This window comes from Rhizophagus irregularis, chromosome 14 (assembly GCF_026210795.1).
Source record: "Rhizophagus irregularis chromosome 14, complete sequence".
Classification (NCBI taxonomy): Eukaryota; Fungi; Glomeromycota; class Glomeromycetes; order Glomerales; family Glomeraceae; genus Rhizophagus; species Rhizophagus irregularis.
The window spans coordinates 902,074-930,054 of record NC_089442.1 but is presented as its reverse complement, the minus strand read 5'-3'; the positions used below and the strand labels follow the sequence as shown (position 1 = coordinate 930,054).

Genomic DNA, 27,981 nt, shown 5'->3' with positions numbered 1-27,981 from the left:
TTTTTCTTTTACCATCCGGTTGTTCTTTATCCGTTTCTGAGTCTTCAGGTGAATGGTAGCGAGTATCTTTCAGAATGTTTAGGACCTCTGTCTTATCATAATCCTTTACTTGATTGTCATTACGTTTAAAAAGGGAAATAGCACCCTTGACTCTACGCAATTTTTTCTGAAATATAACGAATGTTTAGTATCAATTTTGAAATGACAGTAAAAAGACAGATTCTACCTCGCTCAATCTGTTGTTTTTATGCAGTCTTCTGTTATCTTTATCAATTACACCTCGCTCAACATATAAAAGTCGTGCTCTACGATGCTTGTGTAAGGCAGCTAACCAATCGTTTATCTGCTTATACGAAGGACTAAATTGAGGCTTCATGGAAGTAATCAATCATGGTATTAATTGTCGTAAAATGTCTGCGTTCGTCTCGTTTGTAAATTTTTCATCGTATCTTAACATTAATTTGGGAGGCATCGTTTTTAATATTACCTTCATTTCAGTCTATAATAATTTATAAAAGATTCGTAAAAAGGATATTCAAATCGTGTAAAATGCAAAATCTGTCGATCTCTAATGAACTCTAGCATTTTCTTCGTCAGTTTCAGAATCATCATCTGATTGATCAATTTGACGTCTCAAGACTTTTCTTTTTTTGCCAGGTCTATTATCATTGTCGTTACTTTCACTTTCCGACAATTCGACATCGGCATCATCTTGGCTCGATATTTGTGATTTGAGATTATTAATCTCGGCTCGAAGAACTTCATTTTCGTGATTGATATACTTATTATGGGAATGTAATTTGATATAATCTTGCTAAAGTTCATTTAATTCGCCTTTAATTTCTTTTAACTCTCTATAGACCTCGCACATTCTGCCTTGTAAATAAGCATGCTCGTCACAGAGCCGACTATGTTCTAAATAACGTAAAATATTTGATAAAAATTCGTTAAGTACATTAAAATGTGTCATAGTTCATTACCTCTCTTCAACTTTTCATAATCACTATTACTGTATCTATACGCCAATGATTCTGATGGTTCAACGGCACTCGAAGAAAAATCATATGGTAAAAACTCTCGTGATAAGGAATCCCTGTGCGGCATTCGAGATAAAGACAATTCTCGTGGTTTAATAGTTCTGGTATGTTCAAAAGAACTTTTCGGAAAATGCGCACTGGCCATTTCTTTATCGGTATGGGATTCTTCCAGATCTCGACTTGTTTTTGACTTTTGACGAGATTCCATTAGAACTTGACTTATATCGAGGACAAATGGATCTCGATAATTTTTTTGGTAAACTTGGCCGGTAGCAGGAGTAGTTGACGTTTGTCCACGATCCACTTCGACGATTTCTTTATCAGATGGTTTATTTTTTGCTGCAGATTTTTCGTATTGATTCGTTTCTGTATTAATAAATTTTTTTGATATAGTAAGTATACCTTTGAATAACGGAATGGAATAATGCAAAACAATCAATATATCAACTTTTTTTGGGGGTAGAAGTTTGTCCGGTATTAGGAGTAGTTGAAGTTTGTCCACGATCCACTTCAACGATTTCTTTATCGGATGGTTTATTTTTTGCTGCGGATTTTTCATATTGATTCGTTTCTGTATTAATTAATTTTTTTTGATATAGTAAGTATAAATGATACACCTTTGAATAACAGAATGGAATAACACAAAACAATCAATATATCGACTTTTTTTGGGGTAGAAGTTTGTCCGGTATTAGGAGTAGTTGAAGCTTGTTCACGATCCACTTCGACGATTTCTTCATCAGGTGTTTTATTTTTTGCTGCGGATTTTTTGTATTGATTCATTTCTGTATTAATTAATTTTTTTGGTATAGTAAGTATAAATGATATACCTTTGAATAACGGAATGGAATAACGCAAAACAATCAATATATCGACTTTTTTTGGGGGTAGAAGTTTGTCCGGTATTAGGAGTAGTTGAAGTTTGTCCGGTATTAGGAGTAGTTGAAGTTTGTCCGGTACTAGGAGTAGTTGAAGTTTGTCCGGTATTAGGAGTAGTTGAAGTTCGGTCCTGGTTCACTTTCTTAGATGCTTTGTGAAGTTTTCTTTTATTTGACGATTTTTTCTTGTTTCGGCTCATTTCTATATATCAATAAATTTTCTTACAGTTAAAATAGGAAATTGCAAATCAAAAGTAATTATATATCATATGGTTGAAAGTTACAAATTACCAGTTATTATGAAAATGAAATAAAATTATCTTAAATTTCAATGAGATGAGAAGAAAAGAGAAAGAGAACGTACGAGTTAATGATTAGACAAGTTTTTATAGAATTTATAAGTTTATTATTAAGCTTTTGACAAACTTTCACAAGCTGATTTGATAAATAAAAGTTTATTTATCGTGTCTTCCGAACCGAAATGATCATTGATTTTAATTTTTCAACAAAAATGATTTATCAAGTACAATATACTTTTGCAAATTTTAGCCGATTTAATTTATTGAATTGATATCAAAATATTCGATTTAGTACGACCGCAGTTAAATCAATTAATTAATTAAAAATGATTTATCGAGTACAATATACTTTTGCAAATTTTAACCGATTTAATTTATCGAATTGATATCAAAATATTCGATTTAGTACGACCGCAGTTAAATCAATTAATTAATTAAAAATGATTTATCGAGTACAATATACTTTTGCAAATTTTAACCGATTTAATTTATCGAATTGATATCAAAATATTCGATTTAGTACGACCGCAGTTAAATCAATTAATTAATTAAAAATGATTTATCGAGTACAATATACTTTTGCAAATTCTAACCGATTTAATTTATCGAATTGATATCAAAATATTCGATTTAGTACGACCGCAGTTAAATTAATTAATTAATCAAATTGACGTTAAATTTTTACAAATTGTAGTAAAGTTTTAAACGATTATTTGATTTATTGAAGTGATTAACTTCAAAACTCGTCAATTGAAAATGACAAGAAGGAGATCAGTTTCAAGCATTCTTGGCAATCAAAAAAAAAGTGAACGTAGACGTTCATTCCAAAAACCTTGCAAAAGGAAGAAAGTTCCTTGTTATTGCAATAATTGTAATGGAAAATTGGTATTGGAATGAACAAAGCTTCTACATGAGACAGGAGGCGAAACGAATGATTCGAATGAAGACAAATCAAGTGAGGACGAAGCTCTTTCGATAATTCAAGAAACTAGTGAACAAGACATTACCGAAAATATTGAATTACTTCAAGTAAATGTTGACGTTCATCAGACTTTGACATCAGGGTCGGATTTTGGAGGATACACCAAAAGTCAAAGGTTACAAATACCCGGGGACATAGATGTTAATTGTTCTTTTTTACCTCGGAGGCGCGTAAGATATACAAGCCATCCTATGTCTCAATTAACAAGTTTGAATATCGAATCAGACGTATATAATACTAGCGAACAAAACACTGAAATGTCTTTGGGTAGCGAATCAAATAATGAATCTTACAAGAAAATCTGATCGACGATAATTTTTCATGGATTTTATTGTGGATAATGAACTACCGTATAACATACAATATCCCAGAAACGGCAACCGAATCTTTAATAAAGTTCATGAAAATAGTTCTAAACGAAATCGGTGGTGAAAATTTTAGAACTTTTCCAAATTTTCTTTACCTAGCGAAAAAAGTACTTGGCCTAAAAGACCGATTTCAGAGATTTGTTCCATGTACAAAATGCCACAAACTCTATAATAAACAGGATGTAGAAAACTTTCGTCAAAACGAGAGTTTATCGGTTATGAAATGCCACCATATCGAGTTCCCAAACTCGTCTCGCCGAGGTACACGCACTTGCGACACACCTTTATCACGACAAATCGATGTTTCAAGAGTTCAAGCTGAATCAATATACCCATTTGCTGGATTTCGACAACAACTTTCTGATATGTTTTGTCGACCTGAATTCGAGAAATCCCTCCGACATTGGGCAAATCGATCAAATTCGGATAATATTTTATCCGATATTTATGATGGACGAATATGGAAAGAATTCAAAGATACAAACAACGATGATTCATTAAATTTTTTCCGAAATGAGGTTGCCGACTCGCATCTTGGCCTCATGTTGAATGTTGACTGGTTTCAGCCATTCGATAGAACTAATCATAGTACCAGAGCCATTTATGCAGTTATCTGTAATTTGCCGCGTAACATATGATTTAAGCGAGAAAACTTGCTGCTCCTTGGAATGCTACCGGGTCCGAACGAAGTGAGTCTACATAAAATTAATCATTACCTTGCACCAATCGTTAATGAGCTGACATCCCTCTGGGAAGGGATTATTCTAAATCGAACATACGAGCATCAGTTAGGAAAAAAAATTCGTGCAGCGTTGATAATAGTATCGTGCGATATACCCGCTGCGAGAAAAATTTGTGGGCACGTTTCTGCATTGGTTTCTTGCCACCGATGCCAGAAAAGGCAAATTATGAAAATCATCAGCATAATTTTGCTGGAATGGGAGATATGGAGGATTGGTTTGTTGCCAGAGATTCAAACGAACATCTCCAAAATGCACTTGGCTGGCGACGGTGTAATTCGGACGCATCAAGAAAGAGATTCGTTAAACAGACTGGAGTAAGATGGTCAGAACTACTTTGCTTGCCTTATTTCGACCCAATTCGTTTCACTATCATTGATCCAATGCATTGTCTATTTTTAGGCATTGCAAAATGGATTGTGAAGCGAATTTGGGTCGATCAGGGAATCTTAACTTCAAGTATGCTCAATGAAGTTCAAAAACAAATGAATCAATTTCAAGTTCCGGTCGATTTGGGTCGAATTCCTGGCAAAATCGACTGTGGGGAAGGATTTTCTAACTTCACTGCTGACCAGTGGTGAAATTTTTTCACAATTTATGCCACAGTATCGCTTTGGGACCATCTCTCAGCTAAAGATAGAAAAATTCTGACTCATTTTGTCAGAATTTGTTCGATATTGGTAAGTCGGATTATAGAATTTGACATGTTGCAGGAAGCCCATAGACGATTTGTTAAAATAATAAAGCTCATTGAGGTACAATACGGCAGGAATAAAATTACGCCGAATCTACATCTCTCGCTTCATTTGTCCGAATGTTGTCATGATTTCGGCCCATTGTATGCGTTCTGGTGTTTTTTATTCGAACGCATGAATGGAATACTCGGTAAGATACACTGGCCTTTATTATTATTATTATTATTATTATTATTATTATTATTATTGGTTTTAAACTTTCTTTTAAATACAACCCTTAGGATCATTACCGAACAGTAACAGAAAAATTGAACCAGAACTAATGCGTCGATTAATGAATGATAACCGAATCAGAGATATTATTACTTCTAGCGCTCAGATGAAAGGTCTTGAATTACTCAAAAATCATCCTACTGTTGGATCACTATCAGAAAATGACCAATTCGCTTCAGATGAAATGGAAAGGTTTTGGCTAAATTCAAAAAATATCCAGGAATCTACTGTTACTGGATGCGAAGAGTTTCCTGGTGAAATGTTAAGACCTACTTCCGAAAATGTAGTATTATCACAATCGATGCTTGATTTAATGATCGATTATTATATTGCTACATATGAAATGTATAATTTCCGAAAACCATCTGATGCTATAGAGCAAGATGCGATAACTATTCATGTAAAAATGGATAAATTTGGAAGATGTTGTATTGGATCTGAGGTGTTTGGCTCCACGTTGTCATTTCGACACATAAAAAGTTCATATGTATTAGCCAAATTCATAACGACTGATGGAGAAGTCGATCGTTATCCTGGACAAGTCCAGTATTATTTCAAGCATGAAATTGACTTGCCAAATGGACCTACTGAGCATTATTTGGCTTTTATTAGGTGGTACCGACCAGCAAACACAGCAAATATTCGGTATCATTTTAGTATTGATGATACCGAAGAAACGGAAACATGCAATGTTGAATTATGGAAAACAGATTTTTTTCCTGAAAGTAGGGATTGTATTATTCCAGTACACAACATTCTTTGCCGATTTGTGCCCGCTAAATATAAAATTTCTTCTAACCGCAACGCAACTGAATATTTAGCGATAAATCCATTAAATCGCAAGTTTCACATTCGGTAATTTACTAAAAGCTACAGAATTTTTCTTTACAATAATTGTTTAACGAATTTTATGGAATTGGTTATTTAATAATAAATAATACGAATAAATTGATTTACAATAAAATTTGACGAATCTTTAACTTCAGTGTTTTCTTATTTTACTTATATGTCATTATTATTTATTGATATTAATTAAAATTAATTAAAAAATCGGTTAAAAATCGTCAAAAAAGTTTTAAGTCGATCATTGTTATTAATAAAAATCGATAAAAAAGAAGTATTGGTCGATTTATGGTTTTTTTTTATGTTACAGCTCAACCAAAAATCGACCAAAAATCGACCAGTTGATTTATGCTGAAATTTTTCTGAATTTTGTAATTAGCCAAATGTGTGACGAATCACGTGACGATGATGACGAACTTTTGACGAAAGGTATTAATGCCGAAAGAAATGATTTCAACCAGTGATTAATAGGGATAATAGGGATAAACTATCATGTTTGTCTTGATTAGGGATCAATGGAATCATATGGATGATCATCAGGATCTATGGGACTTAATTATTTATAAAAAGGGGACTTATTCGACCATTTGGAAGTAACATTTAATTGTCCTATTTTACCCATTAGATTAGTTTATTTCGATTATTTTTGCCTTTTTCTTATGATGAAAAAGAGCTACATTAATTAATTTAATGGTATATAATTGATTAATATGGGAAAACTATCACATTTTAATTTTTAGGAATTTAATTTAAGAATTTAGTTTTAAACCAAGTATTGTTATTAATTTTATATTTATATTATACGTTACTAATATTTTATTAAAGCATTAATTTGTTAACGTTCAAGGTGGCAACGTGATTTATAACAGGCTTGAACGTTATTTTTCATATTACGTTTAGTGCACTGGCAGTAAAATCTGTCACGTAATTGGCCGGCATTATGGGTTCCATTCCAGAATTATGGAATTTGGCCGGCACTAAGTAAATTCACCATATGACATTGTGACATATAATATTTGACATTACACCAACATTTAAAATGGAGGAGCATGACATAAGGTAACATACTTAGACTGGTTTTACTAAATATGGATAGGCTATACTTAGTGAATTGAGTCAAGTTTTGAATCAATTTTTTATATGTTATAATACTTTAATATATTATTTATGTTATGCGAGTCTATGTGAGTCATTTCGAGTTGCATATGCGGGACACTAGCTAGCTATACTACATGAGTAATGATAAATCATATTAATCATTTTTTTCTTATAAATAAATTGCCTTTTTTTAAGAATTTCATCATTAGAAAAACTCTCAAACTTTCTACTCTTTCACCTTCTAAACAATAAAAAAAAAATGTTTCTGCTTAGACATATATTGCAAAAATTTGCAACAAGTTCTACTAGATCACTTCATACTGGTAAGTAGTATAATTAAGAATAAATTTATTAATATTTAATGTACTAATCTTTACTACATATAATTAACCCAAATAAAGAAAATAAGAGCCCTATAAAAAATATGTATACGGTTTTTACACTGTATATACGTATTTTTGATACAGTTCGCATTTTTACATACGGCATATCAGTATAATGTATACTGTTTGCAAAATGTGTTTAGTAAAAAATACAATAAAGTATACGGTAAACATACTGTGTGATACGGTATATTAAATTCATACGTCTATAACGTATACCATTTCTACTGTATATCAGTATTTTGTATACGGTTCACAAAAATATTGTAAATGAAGGATACGGTATACGTATTATTCTACAGTATATTAAAATTCATATGTTTATAACGTATTTTCTACAGATATACACAGGTCAAATAAATAAAAATCAGATTTTTGCCCTTTTTAATATGGCTATCTGATTTTTTGGCAATTTTAATATAATATTTCCGATTTTAATAAATATTTTTGATTTTAATATAATATTTCTGATTTTTAACATGAAATTGCCGATTTTTGGCTATTTGTAGTAGGATTTTTTGATTTTAATATAAAATTTCTAATTTTAATATATAACTAGCGAGTAATCTTTTATCCAGTACCCATGGTTACATAATTGTGTGATCAGTATCATGAGTTATCTGGTTGAAATCATACACATTACACATAACATTAATCAAACAGTTATAATTTCAAATAGTTAATTGACTAAAGTAAATACGGATTTAATTATAATTCATAATAATGGAAGTGTTTGATAAATTATAATATTTGTATTTATATTAAAATTAATAAAATAAGTAAATTTATGAAATTTCTTATTGCCCAAATCAATTAAAATAAGTTTTTATTTTTTAACAGTTTGTTTAATAATCAAATTATTCAAATAATTAATAATTTTACTGTATATTTATGTAATATATTGAATACTGATTATTAAAGTATTGTATTTTAATATAAATGTAATAACATTATTAAAATAAAATTGAGAAATTTAATTGTAGATTTATTGATTTATATATTTTGTACACTAGTAAGTATTTTAGTTTTATTGTTTTTTTTACTGGTGAATAATAGATAAATATATTATGAAAATAGGTGGGGATTTGTGTTAGATATGGATTCCAATCGTTGATATTCTAGGATTACATCAGGATCAACCATGAAAGCAGACATATCAAGATGTGATATATCAACATTATTCCAGTTAGAACATCTACTAAGTGCAACATAAGCTTGACCAGTTGAGAATATACTTCCATCCAAGGCAAGAGTGGCTTTGGGTAAAGTTAATCCTTGAGTTTTGTGAACAGTAAGTGCAAAGCAATTTTGTAAAGGGAATTGGGTTCGATGACAGTTGCTTCCATTTATTTCAAAATAATGAGTGTGTTTGTAAACATCTACAGTCAACCCTTGTTATAACGAACCCTAGGTTCCAGACTTTAACTTCGCTATAGGGCTATAGTGAAGATTTTAAGAGATTTGATTGGTTAATTCGTTATAGCAAGGGGAAATTTATTATAGTTGTCTGAAAAATTCACTATATCAAGGGTTCGCTATGTCAAGGTTTGACTGTATATCTATTATAGAACCTCGGACAGAAAAGGCAATACGTACAATTTGTTCTGAAGGATTAACATCAGTGATTACACCCATTGTACCATTGCATATGCCATGTTCAATTAGGGAGTTGTTAAGGTACATAACACGTGCACCAGGTTGTATTCTGATATAGGATGGTAGATTAGTTTTTGGTTTAAACATCTTGTCACAGAAAGATCTATCATATGGTATGGAATTTACAAAATCAGAAGCTTGGGAAAGGAGAAATTTATTGGGAGGAACAGGAAGTGTGTTACAGATCATTGTATTAATAAATTGGGCATTTTCTTTAAATCCAACAATATGGGTAGTATTAAAGGATGTTTCAACTGCAGATCTAACTAAGAATTCAGAATGACGTTGCTGTAAGATATTTCTAGTTTCTGTAGAGATATTATCTATTCGTATTTCTTCAAGCATTTGATAAAATGTATTATCATTATTTTGACGTTGAGGAGTTCTTAAAAATAATGGGTAAAATAATGACCAAGTAGCAGCACGAAATACTTGTTGACCAGAAACAGGTGGGAGTTGTGCTAAGTCACCCACAACTATAACATTTATACCACCAAAAGCAATAGCATTATTGTGAAGATTTGCAAAAACATTTGAAATGAAATCAAGGAGTTCAGCAGAAACCATAGATACTTCTTCAATAATTATGGTATCAATTTTCTTCAATCTTGTTTTTAGCTCATTATCTGTATGAGCACGAGTATAGAAACCTCCTTGAGTAGTTACAATTCTTAATTCAGAATGAATTGTCTTACCATCTATATTTTGTGCAGCTACTCCAGTGGGAGCTAAAAGTAAATAATTAGAACGTCTCTGTTTAAGTATATTAACAATCATGTGGATAATATAGGATTTTCCTGTACCAGCTGATCCAGTTTATACATGTTGCCGAAATATTTCGGCTATTTCGCCTACGTGACAAACTCTTCAAAGCAAGATCATCTGATTTCATAGATTTGGCTGAAATTAGGCTTCAAATAGGTTAATCTGGGTCTGAAGAACCTATGAAAGAACTTTTGAGGAATTTCGACCAACTTACATAATTTCGGCAGGACTCTGGAATTTCGGACAACATATATTTAATATATGGCCAAAACTTTAAAGTCCGATTCGAAATTATTGCAGATTATGCCGAAATTTTCTGAAGTCTGCCAAAAGTTGCTGCAGATCTGGCCCAAATTATCTGAGGTTTAAAAAATTTTATTGATATATCTACAAGTAGCTATATTTTGGTGCCGAAATGCGGCCAAAATTGAAAAAAAGTTTCAGCAACATGTATAATCCAGTTATAAAGAAGTATGGCCATTTTATACCATCATTTTCTCCCATATACATTCTAATAGTATTTAATGCACGGTATTGATCTTGTGGTAATTCTAACATAGCAGTTTCAGGAAATACATGAGGAAGCAGTTTTAAACTTTCCATTTGCATTTGTATTATAGATGAAATGTTCTGTGTGAGTTGTTGATTAAGAGATGACAGTAATCTACTTAACATTTCAGAAAACTGTTTGTTTAATCGTGTAATATGTGATTGCTGAGTGTTTGTAATTTGATTTTGTAAGTCAGTTAGAAATTCAGGAAATAGGGATAAAAACTTTTCACAGTATGTTCCATCTGGTCTGATTTTATAGTCTGATTCATCTCTTGCAGGTATTTTTAAAAGTAACTGTTGATAAAAATATAGCTCTCCATCTTCAATTTTTAGAAACCGATATCTAGTAACTATTTCTTTAGAACGTTTAACAATATAATTACCCAGATTATCATGGTAAATTTGTCGTGATGTAGAAGTAGGTGATGAAGGTGTTATAGAGTATTTTTCAAAATATTGAGGGTAGGTTAGATTATTAAACTCAGGAAGGTGAGGGCGTGACATATATTTCATAATATTGTCATCATAATATGGGTTCTCATCATCTTCTTCTATCATATAAATTGGGATTATAGTACGGGTTCTTGTTTGAGGTGGTTCAGTAGTAAGAAATTTCACAGTAGCAGAAGAATTGCAAATTTGATATCCAAGAAGAAGGAACATAAGTTCCATAGAACCAAGCCTTCGAGCAATAATATGCTCTCTTAATAAGTTATTTTCTTGAATATTAAATACATGAGAAGGTTCTCTTTTAGCAATATACTTTATCATATATCTAGCAAATCCTTTATCTGTAATATATTGGGCATTCATGTGTGCATCCCATAGAAGAAGGATAGCAGGATGATATGGAACAACCCATGAGTCAGCTTGAGTTAAACATTTATATATATAACGAGAATTTCCTTCTTCATAGTGAGTTGTTTCACTATAAGGACGTGGAAATCCTTTCCTACAAGTTTGTCCTAAAGGTGCAGGTCCTCCACATTTTTCATTACATGTATGAATCTGATTAGCAACAACAGCAGCATAAAGTTCAGGTTCATATACTGGATCTGGCATAGTTGAACGAATAACATCATTTGTAATCATAACTTCAATACTATTAGTTGTCCAGTAACAACTGTGTGTATGAGCTGCACCTCTGTTCTGGAACTCAACACGATCAAAGAAGTCTGTGATATTACCAAAACCTGTTAAATCTGGTTTTTTATAAAGTTCATTTTTCAAGGATTTAAATTTATGAACAAAATAGTTGGCACAATGAAAAGGCCTATTTGTAGGTAAAGTATCACCATTATCACTAATAGAAAGTATATCACGTAAGTGAGTCCATCGGTTTTCAGCCATGCTTAGTGTTATAAATAATGTTGGTAAACCAATCTTTTGTATCATTGCATTTAGATGAAGCTGTTTTTGATGAAAATAAGTATCACCAGTACGTATAAATGTAGGGATAGGTAATGTCATATTTTCATCAATTATATTACAAGAGGTGTAAGCACTGGGTTGAAGTAAATCTCTTGCTAATGGGAGTCTTGGATTGTTACTAGAATTAAGTTGAGCTTGGCGTAATAATCGTTGTGTATTCTGATGATGTCGCAACTTTTCCAGCTGAAGGTATGACCATGAAGGCCAGTAATGATGAAGTCTCCATCTTGAATCAAAATTCATTAATCGTAATTTGATGTATTTGCCATATGTTTCATCACGCATCTCACCATTCTGTCTTTGTTGGTCCAACATGTCATGAAAATGACCTCTTCCATCTGTAAAAATATCTGGAAACAATAGTGGTTCTAGATTAGGATCATGAGTTGGAATTGGTATTCGTAAGTTATCACTTTTTTGGATGAATCCTGCCATTAATCTGGTATAGTGAAAGTCCTCATTATGCACTTCACTAGGAAAATCATAGTTTGGAACTATTATATCATGAGGATTGACTGGAGGTGCTTGTGTATCAGATTGAATATGTCTAGCTCTTGGAAATGGGTTATTTCTATTTTGTTCAGAAGATTGTGAAGATAAAATGTGGGCATATGGACGAAGATATGGATTGTTAAGTGATAACCAAGTAGCAGCTCGTTTCAAAGTTTCATCATGAATTTGGTTTTCCATTGTATCATTATTAAGATTATTGTCATTGTTGTTTGGTTCTAAAAAAGTGCCTATAATTCCACTGTATAGTACATGTGCTCTTACATTACGAGAATAGTTCATCATACCTGTTAGACTTCTGTACTCTGAATATGGATTACTATTTGGAGTTCTTCCTAAGGAACAGTGGAGGTAAACAGGCGAAAGGTGTTTTCTTTTGTAAAGAAGAACAGAAGCTATTTCTTCTGGTATAGGTGATAGGTAAGGAAAAGAATATCGTGTTGATGGTTTTTTACAAGAATCACAAGTAGGAATTCTTGATTCAGGGATGCGATTAGTATTTGGATGGAAAGTTAAAGAAATATCTGGCACTTGTTGTTGCAAAGGATAAGTGATTGAAGGATCATAAAGCATCCAATTTGCTTTTTCAGGATACAGAAGTTTTCCACAGTATACACAAGCAATTCGGGCCATTGTGATAGGATGTTATTTTGAAATTTATTAAGTAGCATTTTTAATTTAGATGAAGGTCGCCAATATGAAATTGTTTGCATATTATTTTGGAAGTTGATATATTGATTTGGAAGATTTAATTGATTCAAAGGTAGGTTTACATTGTTATCATTATCAAGAATTTGGTCTGATGCCAAATCTAATATGGTTTCATATTCATTATCAAATGTGTAAATGTGATGAATTTGATTATCCATGGAATTTATTAATTAAATTTTTTATCTTATTAATATGATATAACTTTTTTTAATGTCAAATCTTTATATATAGAAAAGTGTATTTTTTTTTTAAAAAAAAAGATAAAATCTTGTTTTATTTCTTTTATCTGAAAAATTTTTTTTTGTAAAGATTATCAATGGATCAGTAAATCCTAATTAAACTTATTGATGCTTTTTTTCGTATTTTATTTATACAATATTATATTACTAGTATACATTTGTGAAATACAACTATGATGAAAGTCTTATTAAATACAAAAAAAAAATAACAATAAGAATATATGTAAAAATTTAAACAACTACATTACATTAATCTAAAAAATCCTCAAACTATTTAATTGACTTTACGTCAACTCCATATTTTGTCTATCCTAACTTTTTCTATCCTCAAATTTATGATGATTAAAACAAAATGCAGAGATGAACAAGTAAATTTAAATACTTTGACCCTGCTCAAAAAAATCCTAACTGTCATCCTTCTGTGTAGACATCCTTGACTAACATATGTAAAACTATGAAGTTTCACTAGACCTGAATTCTTATCTTTTGTAATGGGAAGTGAGTATCACCAGCAGAGCGAAATCAATTTGGCAATGAATTAACTAAGCTTCCGAAAACTAATTATATAGGATCTACAAGTGTACCATGTGATAGCTATGAAAAAATATTTTATCCGATCTGCTTGTTTTACAATGCATTTTGTTTATAAATATTATGAAATTACGAAATTTGTTTGTAAAAAGATTGAAAATGTTAATTTATTGACCGACCTATACTAATGAATCTATCAGTATTAAGACATTTTCTGTTTCTTGGTTTTAAGATTTAAGGTCTGATTAATAGTTTTAGGATGTATAAATTTAGTATGTATTTAGCGGATCAAAGTATGATTGGTGGCATATAGTATGTGAAAAGTTTCTTAGCTTTTTTCTAATATAAATAATATTTTGGTGAGATACGATTTTTTTGATAAAATATAACTCAGTATTTTTGCTTTAATTGGAATTTATTGTAAAGAAAAATTGTAAATACATCGTGAAATAAGAAAAAGTATAAAACAAAAAAATCAAAAATTAACAGAATTATGGAAAGTTACATCTTATTAATAAAGTAAAATAAGTTTTATGTAATTATTACAACCTCCAATACCTTTTTTTGTTTATTATTGATTTTTTTATGCTCTGGTTAAAAAATATATATATATATTAAAAAAAGAAAAAGAGAATAAATGTTATTATTTAAGTTTCACTGGAGGTTTCATTTTGGGTCATGGTTGGAAGGGGGTTTTCTTGTAATGCAGATGCTAGTGATTGGCTTCGAGTCTTCCTAGTGGGTGATAGCTGCGAAAGTGTAACACGACCTCTTTTTGAACGAGGTGTAGATCCTCTTGGTGTACGAGGTGTGTTTCTTGAACTTGTTGACTCTTGGTTCAACCATGGTAGATTAATAGATTGAGCAGATGTATTAGGTCGGTTGCTAGAAATTAGTGATATATCATCTAGTTTCAAGATATGTTTCCCAGGTGTAGATTCGTCACTTGTACTAGTATCTACAACGGATTCTTGATAATAGAGTAGGCCTGTTAAAATTGCCATTGTAGATCTCATTGTTTGATTAATAGAATTAGTTTTATTGGCCAAATAATTAATATTTGAATTATGTCTCATCTCTAACCAAAAATCCTTTGGTTCTCTATCTCCAAGATTTTCTTCCACATGAAAGTCAAGAACAGATTCGCCATCCACATTTTTAACAGTTTGAGTGGTCAAACCCGTCACCATTATGTTTATGCCTACAGCTGGCATCATATCAAAATCAAGATTTTCCATAGGTTTAATGGATGTAGCGTTTACCTATTAAATTCAGATTTCAAATTTAATATTTTGATATTATTTTATTTTATTTCATTATTTTTTTGTTTTTTTAAACTAAAAAATCAATAACATACCGTGTACCATCCATTGCAAGCAATAAATTTACCTCTCAAGTAAATTACCTGACCATTTTCGTATTCTTCGATGTGTGTTTCAATTTCTTTATCCAATGGAACAAACGCTTTAATTTTTAGATATATGATTTTGGTTGGGTCTTGATCGCTCAGTCTGGATATTCCAGTTATTTCTTTTATGCTATATTCCTTTGTCGACCTCTGGGTTGAATCGTGAATGTAACATATCGTACTCAACTTTGCTGGCATTAGAAATATAGGTGGTAGAAAAGATATGTTAAATTTTTTTTTCAAGAATAAAACTGTATATTTGAAAAATAGAAATATACGTTTTTTTTTTTTAAGAAAAAAAAGATCAGAGTATTTATATTAATAGATGAAGTGATAATCAGGTTTTAATTTGAAGAAAAAAAATGTAAGGTGCATGAATTTACGACATAAAATTTTTTATTTTAATTACGACATGAAATTTTTTTTTATGTTAAATTAATTTAAAAAAATTAAAAAAAAAATTAAAAATAATATTTTAATTAATGTAAGAAATTCTTTTATTAATTTAAAGGTTTTAAAAAATATGATAAGAGTGGATTTTTTTTAATAATCATTCTTCGTTTTTTTTTAAAAAAAAATTTTTATGATATTTGATAACGAAAGATCTTTTTTTTTTTTTTTGATAATAAAATAAAGGGAGTCTGATTGCTGGAAAAAAATCTATTTTGGGATATTTTTTTTTAGAAGCACGAGTAATTTATGTAATATATGATTATTTAAGCCACATCATCCGAATTTTTCCTTTTTTATATAAATAATACATAAACAACTTACATATTTGGAAATAATTTATATTTTGATTAATGTAATATTTGTATTATAGCCATACCATCTGATCATACACCCCTTTCATAATTATTCATTTATACCTTTATGGAAATTGGAACAGCCAAATAAAAGTTGCGAAAAAAAAAAAATTTTTTTTTTTTTTACACCAGTTTTTTTACATGAATTTATTTGATTCATTTATTTATTTAAGTAAATTATGAAATTTGATTGAGTAAATTGATTCATTTATTTATTTATTTTATTATGTAAATTATGAAATTTGATTGAGTAAATGAATAAAAAAAAGAAATACGAAACAAATAAAGATCAGTTTTTTTTTTAATTTAAATTTTTTTTTTATAAAGAAATAAATTTTATATTGCGAAAATATTGCAAAAATATACTGATTGAGTAACGTGTAAAATTTTTATGAGTAACACGTAAAGTTTTTATGAAAAAAATAAATTTTATATTAAGTAACACGTTTTTTTTTTATTTTTTATATAAATTGATAAATGTTATATAATGTAATACAGTATAATTTGAGTAATATGTAAAATTTTTTAATTTAATTTTTGCGAGTAACACGCAAAAAATTTATTTTTTTATATGAAGAAAATGAAGAAAATTTTTTTGATAAATAAATTTATATTTTTTTGAGTAATAAAATTATGTAATAAATTGTGTAATAAAGTAATATTGAGTAATACATAAAAAATTTTTTTTACTAGTTTTTATTTTTTTTTGCGTAAGTAAATATTGCGTAATATGTAGAGTAACACGTAATTTTTTTTTTACTTTTTTTTTTTTTTTTTTGAATGAAAAAAAAATGAAGAAAAAAAAATATATATAGCACATCGATTCGTAAGGAGGGAGGGTGGGCGTCATATTCTTAGATTTAGGATTCATTATTCTTATTCCTAAATCTATAATCTAAATCTAAGATATTAAATTCGCAGGCAAACTTTTCGTGTAGATCACAACTAAAAAAGAGTATACTTTGCAAGTGTTTTGATGATCGTTTAACCGGGAGTCTATGGGGCATATTATTTTAAAAAATATAAAAAAAAATTGTATCCCTATATTTCAGAGAGTACGACAGATTACCGAATAGGAAAAGGCTATTGTCTGTTTTTTACTCTACGATAACATGTGATTATGTATTACGGTTTAATATTTATTTATTAACTTAGATTTTTTTTTTTTATTTCAGTTATAATTATTTTTTTGCCTCAAAAACTTTACTAAAATACTTTTTAAATACTTTATAAAATAGAATTAAAATATTTTTTTTCTTAAATATAAACACATTTAAATTAAATAACTCATAATTTAAAATATAAACAAATATTATATTTTTTTTACACATATTTCAAAGTATGGTTTGAGCATTTTGGTTAAAGTAAATCTTATTCTTTTAATTAAAAGTAGTTCAGTAAGTTTAAAACTGTTAAGATATTAATCTTCATAAAAGTACAGTTAATATTTTTGGAATTATTTACATTTTTTATATAATACAGTAGTATTAAGTTACAAATTTTTTTACCTTCAGAACGTATTTTGAGATCTTTAGCCAAAGTAAATCAACTTCTTATATTAATTGTAAGTTGTTTAGCATGTCAAAATCTACTTGAATATTAATTTTCACGAAGGTACAGTTAATATTTGATGAGTTATTCACGATTTTCACAACGGTACTCATTCACGAATTTTATTTTTTTCCGGTTTGTCACTTCAGAGCGTATTTTGAGCACTTTATCCAAAGTAAACTAACTTTTTATATTAATAGAATGTTGTTCAGCATGTCAAAATCTACTTGAATATTAATTTTCACGAAGGTACAGTTAATACTTGATGAGTTATTCACGATTTTCACAACGGTACTCATTCACGAATTTTATTTTTTTCCGTTTTGTCACTTCAGAGCGTATTTTGAGCACTTTAGCCAAAGTAAATCGACTTCTTATATTAATTGAAAGTTGTTCATCATGTCAAAATCTACTTGGATATTAATTTTTACGAAGGTACAGTTAATACTTGATGAGTTATTCACGATTTTCACAACGGTACTCATTCACGAGTTTTATTTTTTTCTGTTTTGTCACTTCAGAGCGTATTTTGAGCACTTTAGCCAAAGCAAATCGACTTCATTTATTAATTGAAAATTGTTCAGCAGCTTAGAATCTACTTGAATATTTATTTTAATGAAGGTACAGTTAATATTTGTGGAATTATTAATTTTCATAATTGTGCATATTACATTGAATTACAAGTAAATTTATATTCTTAAATGTATTTTGTTTAAAATTAAATTATTTAAGATTAGTTTTTTATTTAATATTGCTTAATAAAATATTTTTTAAAATTTAATTCAATATTACAATATAATTTTTTATAAAAATATATATTTCATAATGTACAGTATATACAATTTTTTTGTATAGTGAAAAAACTGAAAAATGTAGTTAAGAATTGGTAATACGGCTGTAAAAAGTCATAAATCAGACAAATATAGCTAAAATCAGCAATCCGATTTGAATATGCAATTTAAAAATTGGCATATCCAATTTTTGTCAATTCGTACTAAAAAATCAGCTACAAAAAGTTACAAATCGGACAAATATAGCCAAAAATTGGCTATCTGATTTTTTTGCCAGTTTTTATTTATTTGATGTAAGTTTTTCTACACTTTAAAGCATCAAACAATACTAGTATCCACTAATATATACTACCCAAAAACTCACTGATGTAAAATCACAATTAATAAAAATTCGCAAGAATTTTTGTTAATACTGTTTAATTTTTAAGTTCAAAGTCTGATTGATAATACTAAATTCAAAACTCAATTATAAATCATTTTTATAAATTAGTATTAAGATTTTAATTTAAAAATTAAGCAGTATCAAGGAAAATTCTTGCGAATTTTTCTTAATACTGCTTAATTCTAATTTAACTAATTTAGTATTAAAGCTTTAATTTAAAAATTAAGCAGTATCAAGGAAAATTCTTGCGAATTTTTCTTAATACTGCTTAATTCTAATTTAACTAATTTAGTATTAAGGCTTTAATTTAAAAATTAAGCAGTATCAAGGAAAATTCTTGCGAATTTTTCTTAATACTGCTTAATTCTAATTTAACTAATTTAGTAGTATTAAGGCTTTAGTTTAAAAATTAAGCAGTATCAAGGAAAATTCTTGCGAATTTTTCTTAATACTGCTTATATTCGCCAATTTGTGGAATTAGCCAAAATTAAGATTTTCATAAAGATTTGCACATTTTAACAAGAATTATGTTTCACAAGCTTAAATTATATGTGTTACATAATCAGATGATCTAAATCTATCAAAAAATAAAAAAAATTTTTTAACGTTTATTCAAAAATAACAATGGCAACTACTTTCTTTTTTAATCACTTTTCAATCACTTTTCAATCACTTTTCAATCAGATTTTTGTTAGGTGACTTAGAAAAGTTTATAGGCATATATAGCAGGTTTTTTTTAATCAATAATTAAGAAAACAAATATTAATAATTTATATTAATAAGAAAAATCTTTTTTCATTTATTTTTAACTTAGTTCCTTCTTTTTTTTAGTAAAAATATACAAAATAAAAATGTGAGTTATGCTTTAGAGTTTTTGAGATGTTTTTTTTTGTTTTTTACTATACTGATTTTATTCTACTTGTTAATTACTTTTTAAAATTGATTTTATTAATTTATTCAATTTAAAACAGAAATAGCAAATAAAACCTTATTAAGTAAAGTAAAAAGAGCTCAATAATACCTGTAAAGATCATCTTTTGGTAAGAATTATAATTTTAAAAATTTTTGTATCAGAGTTTTATTCAATTAACAAAATCATTAATATATCAGCGTAAATACATGCTAAACACATATATTTATATTCATATGTAAGGCCAGAACCTAAACTACCTGAACGAAAAAAGATCATTCAAATTGAATTACTAGATGTGAAGATATTAATGATCAAAGTCAAAAGTTAAAAACAAATACATTGAACGTAATTATTCAGCAACTTGTGATTCAATTCATGCGATATTTGGTTTATAGATAGCTCTTGATTACCTCTTTCTAATGAATATAAATTCATTCATCTAGCACAGATACACGTTAAGTTATTCAATATTTTGTCATGACAATTATATTTAAATTTTTTAATTTTAATGATATTATTAAAAAAAATCAAAAAATAATATAATCAAATCAATTTTATTTATGTCAGCTGGTGTGAATCTATCATTTTCATGTAACTTGTATTTGCATTTGCTTAATAAAGTTAGTTTTTTGAATATAAAAACTTAATTCCATAAATCAGCCCATATGTTAAGGGAGTTACACATATCACGTAATATTCATTTTATTATAAACCTTACCCCCCCCCCCTGTTAGATTTCATAACCAATCAAATTATAATATTTATAAATCATATGATTTAAATAAGTGTAACGTAAAATTTTAACTACCCCCTCCCCCCTATAATAATTACATAATATGTGTAAGCTCCCTAATTCTAATTTAACTATTAAGCAGTATTAAGGAAAATTCTTGCGAATTTTTCTTAATACTGCTTAATTCTAATTTAACTAATTTAATATTAAGGCTTTAATTTAAAAATTAAGCAGTATCAAAGAAAATTCTTACAAATTTTTCTTAATTCTAATTTAACTAATTTAGTATTAAGGCTTTAATTTAAAAATTAAGCAGTATTAAAAAAAAGAACTTTTAAATTACTAATTGAACTTTAAAAACAATCTGTATGATTTAAATTTTAAAAAAATACTTCTGCTTTTTAATTTTCGCATTTCTATATTTAACCAATTAAAATTCAGCTGATCGCTGATCACATGCATTAATAACACGTTATTGTTTATTTTTTGTTTATTTTTTCAAAAATATTCTTTTCTCTTCTTTTTTTTTAGAAAAAAAAAGACAATAAAAATGAATACCAAAACTATTTTAACATATAATAATAAAAATTAAATAAAAAACTTATTTTGATAATATACAATATATATATTTGTACTAAACTACTAATTATACAAAAAGTGATACGCACGTATATCAATTAACAATTACTTTCGCTAATATCTCTCTGGAATTGTAATGGTGAATTTTAACAATATTAATTAAACAACTATATGTACACCTTTTTATGTTTTTATTTTTATATTAATATTATATGTTAACATATATTAATTATATTTTTTTTACTTTTATGTATTTTATTTAATTTTTTTAATATATTACTAACATTACTACTATCGTTTTATTACTTTTTTATATCTAACTAATATATTAATAATATTACTAACTTTTTATTTCTTTTTTATATTTAAAATAATGATAATATTACTAATTAAGTTTCTTTTTTTTTACTAACCTTTTATTATTCCTTTTTTATATTTAAAATAATGATAATATTACTAATTAAATTTCTTTTTTTTTGTTTATATTTTGCTAATATTATTTTTTTTACAAATAGTATATTATTTTATACTAGTTTTTTATTTATATTATTTATAAAAAATATTTGTATATTTAATATTATTTAATAAAAATTTTATTGATTATAAATGCATTTTAAATTCTGTTTGCGAATATAAAATATACGATTTAATTGAATAATATATACTATTTATCAGTACAAAATATGCAGTTTAAACTGGAAAAAAGTACTGTTTATCAGTATAAAATATACGGTTTATCCTGGAAAAGTATACTGTTCGCAATATAAAATATAAAACAATATACTGTTTATAAGTATAAAACATACGGTTTTTCTACTGTTTACAAGTATAAAACATATGGGTAAAACTGGAAAAATATACTGTACGCAAACCGTATATATGATACGGTGTGCAGAACACCGAATATATACAGTATGTGAAAATACTGTAATCATACGGTAATAATACTATAAATATACTGTTCGCAAAATACGAAAATACAGTATACTAACCGTATATATATTTTTTATAGGGGAGTTTAGAATGGTTTAAAGACCTAACAACTTAAAACTTATCAAAGCTGCTGGTGAGGTGACTGGTCTTGTTGGTGTGGGTGGGTTGACCATGTATGGTACTGGGTACATGGTCAGAAAAGAGGTTCAAAATGTGAGGATTGCATAGTTATTTAATGATCATTTTCTAATATAAGTACACAATTACTAATTTTAAACATCTCATTCAATCTAGGAATTGAAAGCCCTGGAAGCTAGATTGGAAACTCATTTCACTGGATTGGAAAATTGACTTTTTCAATTTCTGAAGACACAAAAAGCTTAAATAATTAAATTATATTTTACAGAAATATTTTTGAAATGTGGGAATCTAATTATGTTAATGATTATTGCTGAAAATGACATTAAAAAATATATTATTTAAATTGTTACATAATCAATTTACTAATTATACTGTACCTGCAGTTCCAAATTAGTTTTAATAAATTTGGCATGTACTGACTCAGATCTGGACTGAATTAACAAAAACTGATTATAGAGGTTTTTAGAGTCCAAATCAGCTTGACTCAGTTTTTTTAATAGTATTGGTTTAGAACCAAATGAGTCATTTCCATCCTAATATGCAAATGTATTGATCTATAAGACAAAGCAATATAACTTGATAAAATTGTAAAAAATCAAAATTTTCTTCCAAAATTTTTTTTTAAAAAGTGAAATTTATTACAATTGATGATGGTCTGTAATAGAATTTTTTTGGCCTGCATAAAATTTTTTAAGAACTATAAATTTTACATGAATTCCTATACTCAACAAATGATAATCGTAATAATCAATCAGTATATGTAAGTTATCAGACAAATCTCACTTATTTCATTATTAGCTATTTAAATTTCTAGATAGAAGAAATAAAATGTTTCACAATATATCAAGTAAGATTTTTTTTTTAGGTATGATATATTATTCATGTTGATGCAAAAATGATTATTTAATTTAGGAAAAAAAAATTATCTGTGATTTATTAAATTTAAATCATGAATAAATACATAAAAATTAAAATAAAAAGTGATATAAACTTTGCATTTCTATTATTAAGTAATAGATATAAACTAAATTTCTTGAAAAATATTACTAATAAGTTCATCTAGAAATTTATGAATTAAATCTTATAAAATAATTGAACTAGATGATTGAAACTAAATTTAAAATTTTGATTAAACTAATAATAAGAATCTGAATAATTGTTTTGTGTTTCATTCTGAACAATTTATATTTATATTTACAATTTAATTACTAAATATCACAAGACTTTTTATTTTGATTTAATATTTTCCTTATTGTTATTTATTAATACTTGCTACTTAATATTGTGAGTCTTTTTGATTCAGTATTTTTCCTTTTTATTGTTTGTTTGTTAATACTTTGAACAATCCAATTCTTCCTTATTGTTATTATTATCCTTATTTATCATTTATTATTAATTTTCTCCTCCCTCCTTATTATTGTTTTATTAAAATTTTCAATGTTCGGTTATATACACATATGTAAGAATTACTGAGCTAACAAAATACATCGCAAAAGCATGACTAGCTATACTACAAAAATCAATAATTGATGTACATCCCATACAGGACCCAGTGGACCCACCCTTCAGAAGAAAATAGAGACTATCCTATATATCTTAGACGGAAACGCACTGGGAATCTTAAAAAAATAAAATTACAAGAAAAGACTTTTAATCCCCAAAGGGAAAAAGTGAACTAAAAAATAAAAAAAAACTAATATTTTGCTTAAATAATAAGATACAAATTAGAACATATAAATCATTAAACTAATTTTTGTAGTAATGACAAAATCACTGCTTCTCATTTGCATTACCACTTCCCTTACTCTTTGTTTTCTTATTCTGAAATACAGGAACCTTCCAACTTGTCACTTTGTTAGTGGCTGGTTTTGAAATCTTCTTGTCTTCCTTGTCCGAAGTTCTTCAAGAGGATTCATCTTTGATTTTTGAGTGATTTTGTAGAGTAGGTAGTGTGTCAACACCATTGCAACTCTTTCCTTACTGGATGGAAAACTTGTTTTGTTTCTAACGCTATAAAAAGCATTTTCCAGTTCTCAAAATAGCCTACAAGTTTACGCTTCCCTCTTCCTATTTGAATAATTTTAAACAAATTCACCTCACATAATATCTTTGAATAAAATCTACTTTCCTATTTCTTTCCATGATCAATCTACTCACATGATCAACTATGAAAGAAACTAATCAGAATTAATGTTTTTGCTTTAGAAAATAATAATAAAGTTTAAGAATTATTGTCCTTTACTTTACTTGGAACAATATTCTTGCATAATAATTGGATTTAAATTATAGGGAACTATAAATAAGAAACATTGTCCTTTATCTTTGATTCTAGATGATAATTCTTGTAAAAAATTTATCAGTTAAAGGAAATTAATAAATAAATTAATAAGAATTAATTTTGTTTTGCTTCATATTGATTAATAATTCATGTAAAATAAATTGAATTATTGTTTGAAGTGAACTTCAAAAGTATTTACCACTCATCTCAGTATGTAATATAAGTGAATGATGACAACGAAGTTTTTTAAATTATATATAAAACAATCATGGGATGGAGTAATGAGGAATGAATGATGGATAAATAGAATGAATGAGCGAAGAATAAGGATGAAATGCTTAATTATATGCTTTGATAATTTAATAAGCATTTAGAAAAAATTATTATTTTTATTTTAGAATTTGATATTTTGTTTTTTTTTTAAAAAAAAATAAATAAATAAAATTTTAATAAATTTCGTTAGGAATATTTTTTTAAAAAAATAAAATTTTTTAATAAATTTCATTAAGAATATTTTAAAAAATAAAATTTTTAAATAAATTTCATTAGGAATATTTTAAAAAATAAAATTTTTAAATAAATTTCATTAGGAATATTTAAAAAATATAAATTTCGTTAGGAAGAGTCCAGTCTGGTCTGGTCTGGTCCCAAAAAGACCGGTCTCTTGGCCTGGACAGGGACTACTGAATTGTATTTAGGAATTTGAATTATTAAAAAAAAAAAATGAAACAAAACCTAAAGTAGAAATAGATGAGCACAAAAATTTGTCTCGTTTTTATTGGATACAAAAAATCATATGTATCGGCCCTAGTCCGGACATTTTGGACCAAAGACGGTCCCAAAACCGGATGCAGTTGCTAGGACCGATTCAGTTAGGAACTTTAAATAAGTCTTTTTATAAGAAACTATTTTATAATTCGTCTGGGATACTAAATAATAGAAATGTTTCAAAGTCTTTATTAAAAAATGATCATAATAATAGCAAATTAAAATATTGAAATCATTATTCACTATTAAGAAAAAATGTTGTTTTTGAATGAAAGGAAATTCCTTTATAATATTAAATAAATAAATGTGACATTTTTGCTATGAAATTGTTGTCATTGTAGCTAATTTTAATTTTTTAACGCGCAACATTACAAACTAATGAACAAAAATTCAGATGTAAGTTAGCTATAATTAATTTATGATTTCAAAATATTGGATCTATTACACATTTTCTCTGGATCAATTAAGAAATATCCATTTAGATTTATGCAAAAATTTCAATTTTAATTAATGTTGAGGGCGAAACCTATCATTATTGTCATATCAGGCTATGTCAAACAATTTTTAAATAATGTTGTGATACTTTAAACTAGAAAAAACATGATAATGATGAGTTGAAACTTGTTACACCATGAATATCTACAAACAAGTTAGTAAAGCCACAAACTTTAATTGAAAGAAGTTTCAAACAATATATAATAATTTAATCCAATACTCAAAGAAACAAGAATAAACTTACTTATTGCAAGTGTTAAAGTGTAATTGTTATAGAAAGAACACTTTTTATTTATTGGGTTTAAAATTTTTGGCAAGAAATTTTTTTTTTTATTGTTTTAATATACACTATTATGAAAATAATGGTAATAAAAAAATACTTATTATAAAAAAAGTAATAGTATTTTAAATGATTGCAATCATAGAATTAGTTTGTAAATGGCGAAATAAATAATTTAAACCAAAATTTTGCAAACTGGATAAGTGGAAATAAACTTTTGATTAAAAATCGAAAGATATGATGATATAATTGTTTAATGGATATATTATAACCAGTTTCAACTATCGTAATTTAAGGTGGGGTGCATTAATAAAAATCCATGTTAATTGTGAAATTTTTATAAATAATTATTAATTTAGCAAGTTATCAAAAAGTTCCCGTATCTTCACACGTTGAACTTTTTGTAGACCAATTAAATTCACTTCCTTAGATTGGTCTCGACCAGGTTGCTTGTATTGAGCAGGAGCTATCGATAGAATAACAAAGTTGAACTTGAATTTATAGTGCAGTTTAATATAAAGTATAGTTTATAAAAATTTACCGCCGAGTCTGTAAAATATACTCTGGCTGCTTCTGGGAAACCATAAATAACCTCTAACCACACCAATCATTTATCTTGGTTTACTGACGCTTCTACATCTGCCCTTGTGTAAGCCCAAAGGATGCTTAGAGCATCCCATCAGGACTGGTAAGACTATCTCCTTCCCAGCAGCACCTAAAGAAATTATGTTTCCACGATTCCAATATAAAATATGATTTGTTAGATAGATTCAAGCATTTCTTTTTCTCCAATTCCTTTCTCTTTACCTGAAGGGCGCTATGAAATCCAATATCATTTCTTTCTACCATTCTTCTTTAAAATTATCTAGCCAACTGTATGGACTTTTTTAAAAAATGTGAGCCAGTTAATTTCTAAAATAGTTACATGAATTATTTGTAACCTACTCTGTTGCCATATATACAAGTTGATTAATAATCAGAATCCAAACTTAGTATAGTATGATCATAATCATACCCATACCATTCTTGCGAATAAAAAAAAAAGTATTAAAGAGAATTAATTTTTTATATAAAAAAATATCATTTAAAGAGAATTATTTTTTTCTAGAAAATTATTTTTAAAGAGAATTATTTTTTTTTATAAAAAAAATTATTTTTAAAGAGAAATGTTTTTTTATAAAAAAAAAAAAGATGATTATTTATATTATTTATAAACTTTTGATTTGTGGCCTGTTATGATATAATATACCTTCCTGAATATATTATGACCAATAAAATAGACTCCTGAATCTTGATCAGTAGCTTGTTATGACGATATAGTTAGATTAACAGGTAAGTCTTAATATCATATTATTGCCTTATTGTTTATTAAAATGTATATGATGAAAGAACTTTTATAAAATATACTTATATGTGGCAAAATTTCGGAAAATGCGATCGAATCCGAAATTCAAAACCCAGTTCCGAAACTATTACCGAATCCAAAATTCCTTACCGAAATCCGAAATTAGGGTCGAAATACGAAATTCTGAGCGAAACCTTTTTATATAAAACAGTATTCAGCTGAGAAAGTAATCCAAATAAATGATCATTTATTATTGGATGAGTGATATATTTCGAAGTGACATGTACTGTATATGACATACAATTTAAATTTTTTTTAGTAAACAATTGTAAAATTTCTTTCAGAAAAACGCTTCTATTCATAAATATTTATTTTAGACAAAATTTTACACTTTGTATTCTGCTATTAAATAAATTTTCGTATAGGAGAAATAAAAATACTGATGATGTTAAAATATTGAAAATACAGTATTCCATATACTGTACAGTACACGTTTTAATTTTATTAAAATTCTAAAAGAAATTATTTAGGAACCTAATTTTAGCGATTTAACAGATCATTAATCTGTTGTTCTTAAACTTCTTTGC

At 27.5% G+C, this 27,981-nt stretch overlaps 3 protein-coding genes across 3 annotated transcripts; 1 reads left to right on the top strand and 2 right to left on the bottom strand.

The window, feature by feature from the left end:
- Positions 1-814: 814 nt before the first annotated feature.
- Positions 815-2,115, bottom strand: OCT59_005895 (uncharacterized protein; the record flags this gene model as incomplete). Its single annotated transcript, XM_066140917.1, has 5 exons — positions 815-915; positions 981-1,403; positions 1,486-1,581; positions 1,655-1,822; positions 1,914-2,115. The coding sequence occupies 5 exons, from the start codon at positions 2,113-2,115 to the stop codon at positions 815-817; spliced, it is 990 nt and encodes a 329-aa protein (XP_065997759.1).
- Positions 2,116-2,970: 855 nt separating this feature from the next.
- On the top strand, positions 2,971-3,501 carry OCT59_005894 (uncharacterized protein; the record flags this gene model as incomplete). Its single annotated transcript, XM_066140916.1, has 2 exons — positions 2,971-3,085; positions 3,161-3,501. 2 exons carry the CDS (start codon positions 2,971-2,973, stop codon positions 3,499-3,501), a joined length of 456 nt encoding a protein of 151 aa, XP_065997758.1.
- An 11,137-nt stretch (positions 3,502-14,638) lies between these two features.
- Positions 14,639-15,597, bottom strand: OCT59_005893 (uncharacterized protein; the record flags this gene model as incomplete). The annotated part of the gene is made up of 2 exons (XM_025314988.2): positions 14,639-15,253; positions 15,349-15,597. 2 exons carry the CDS (start codon positions 15,595-15,597, stop codon positions 14,639-14,641), a joined length of 864 nt encoding a protein of 287 aa, XP_025183919.2.
- Between the last annotated feature and the right edge of the window lie 12,384 nt (positions 15,598-27,981).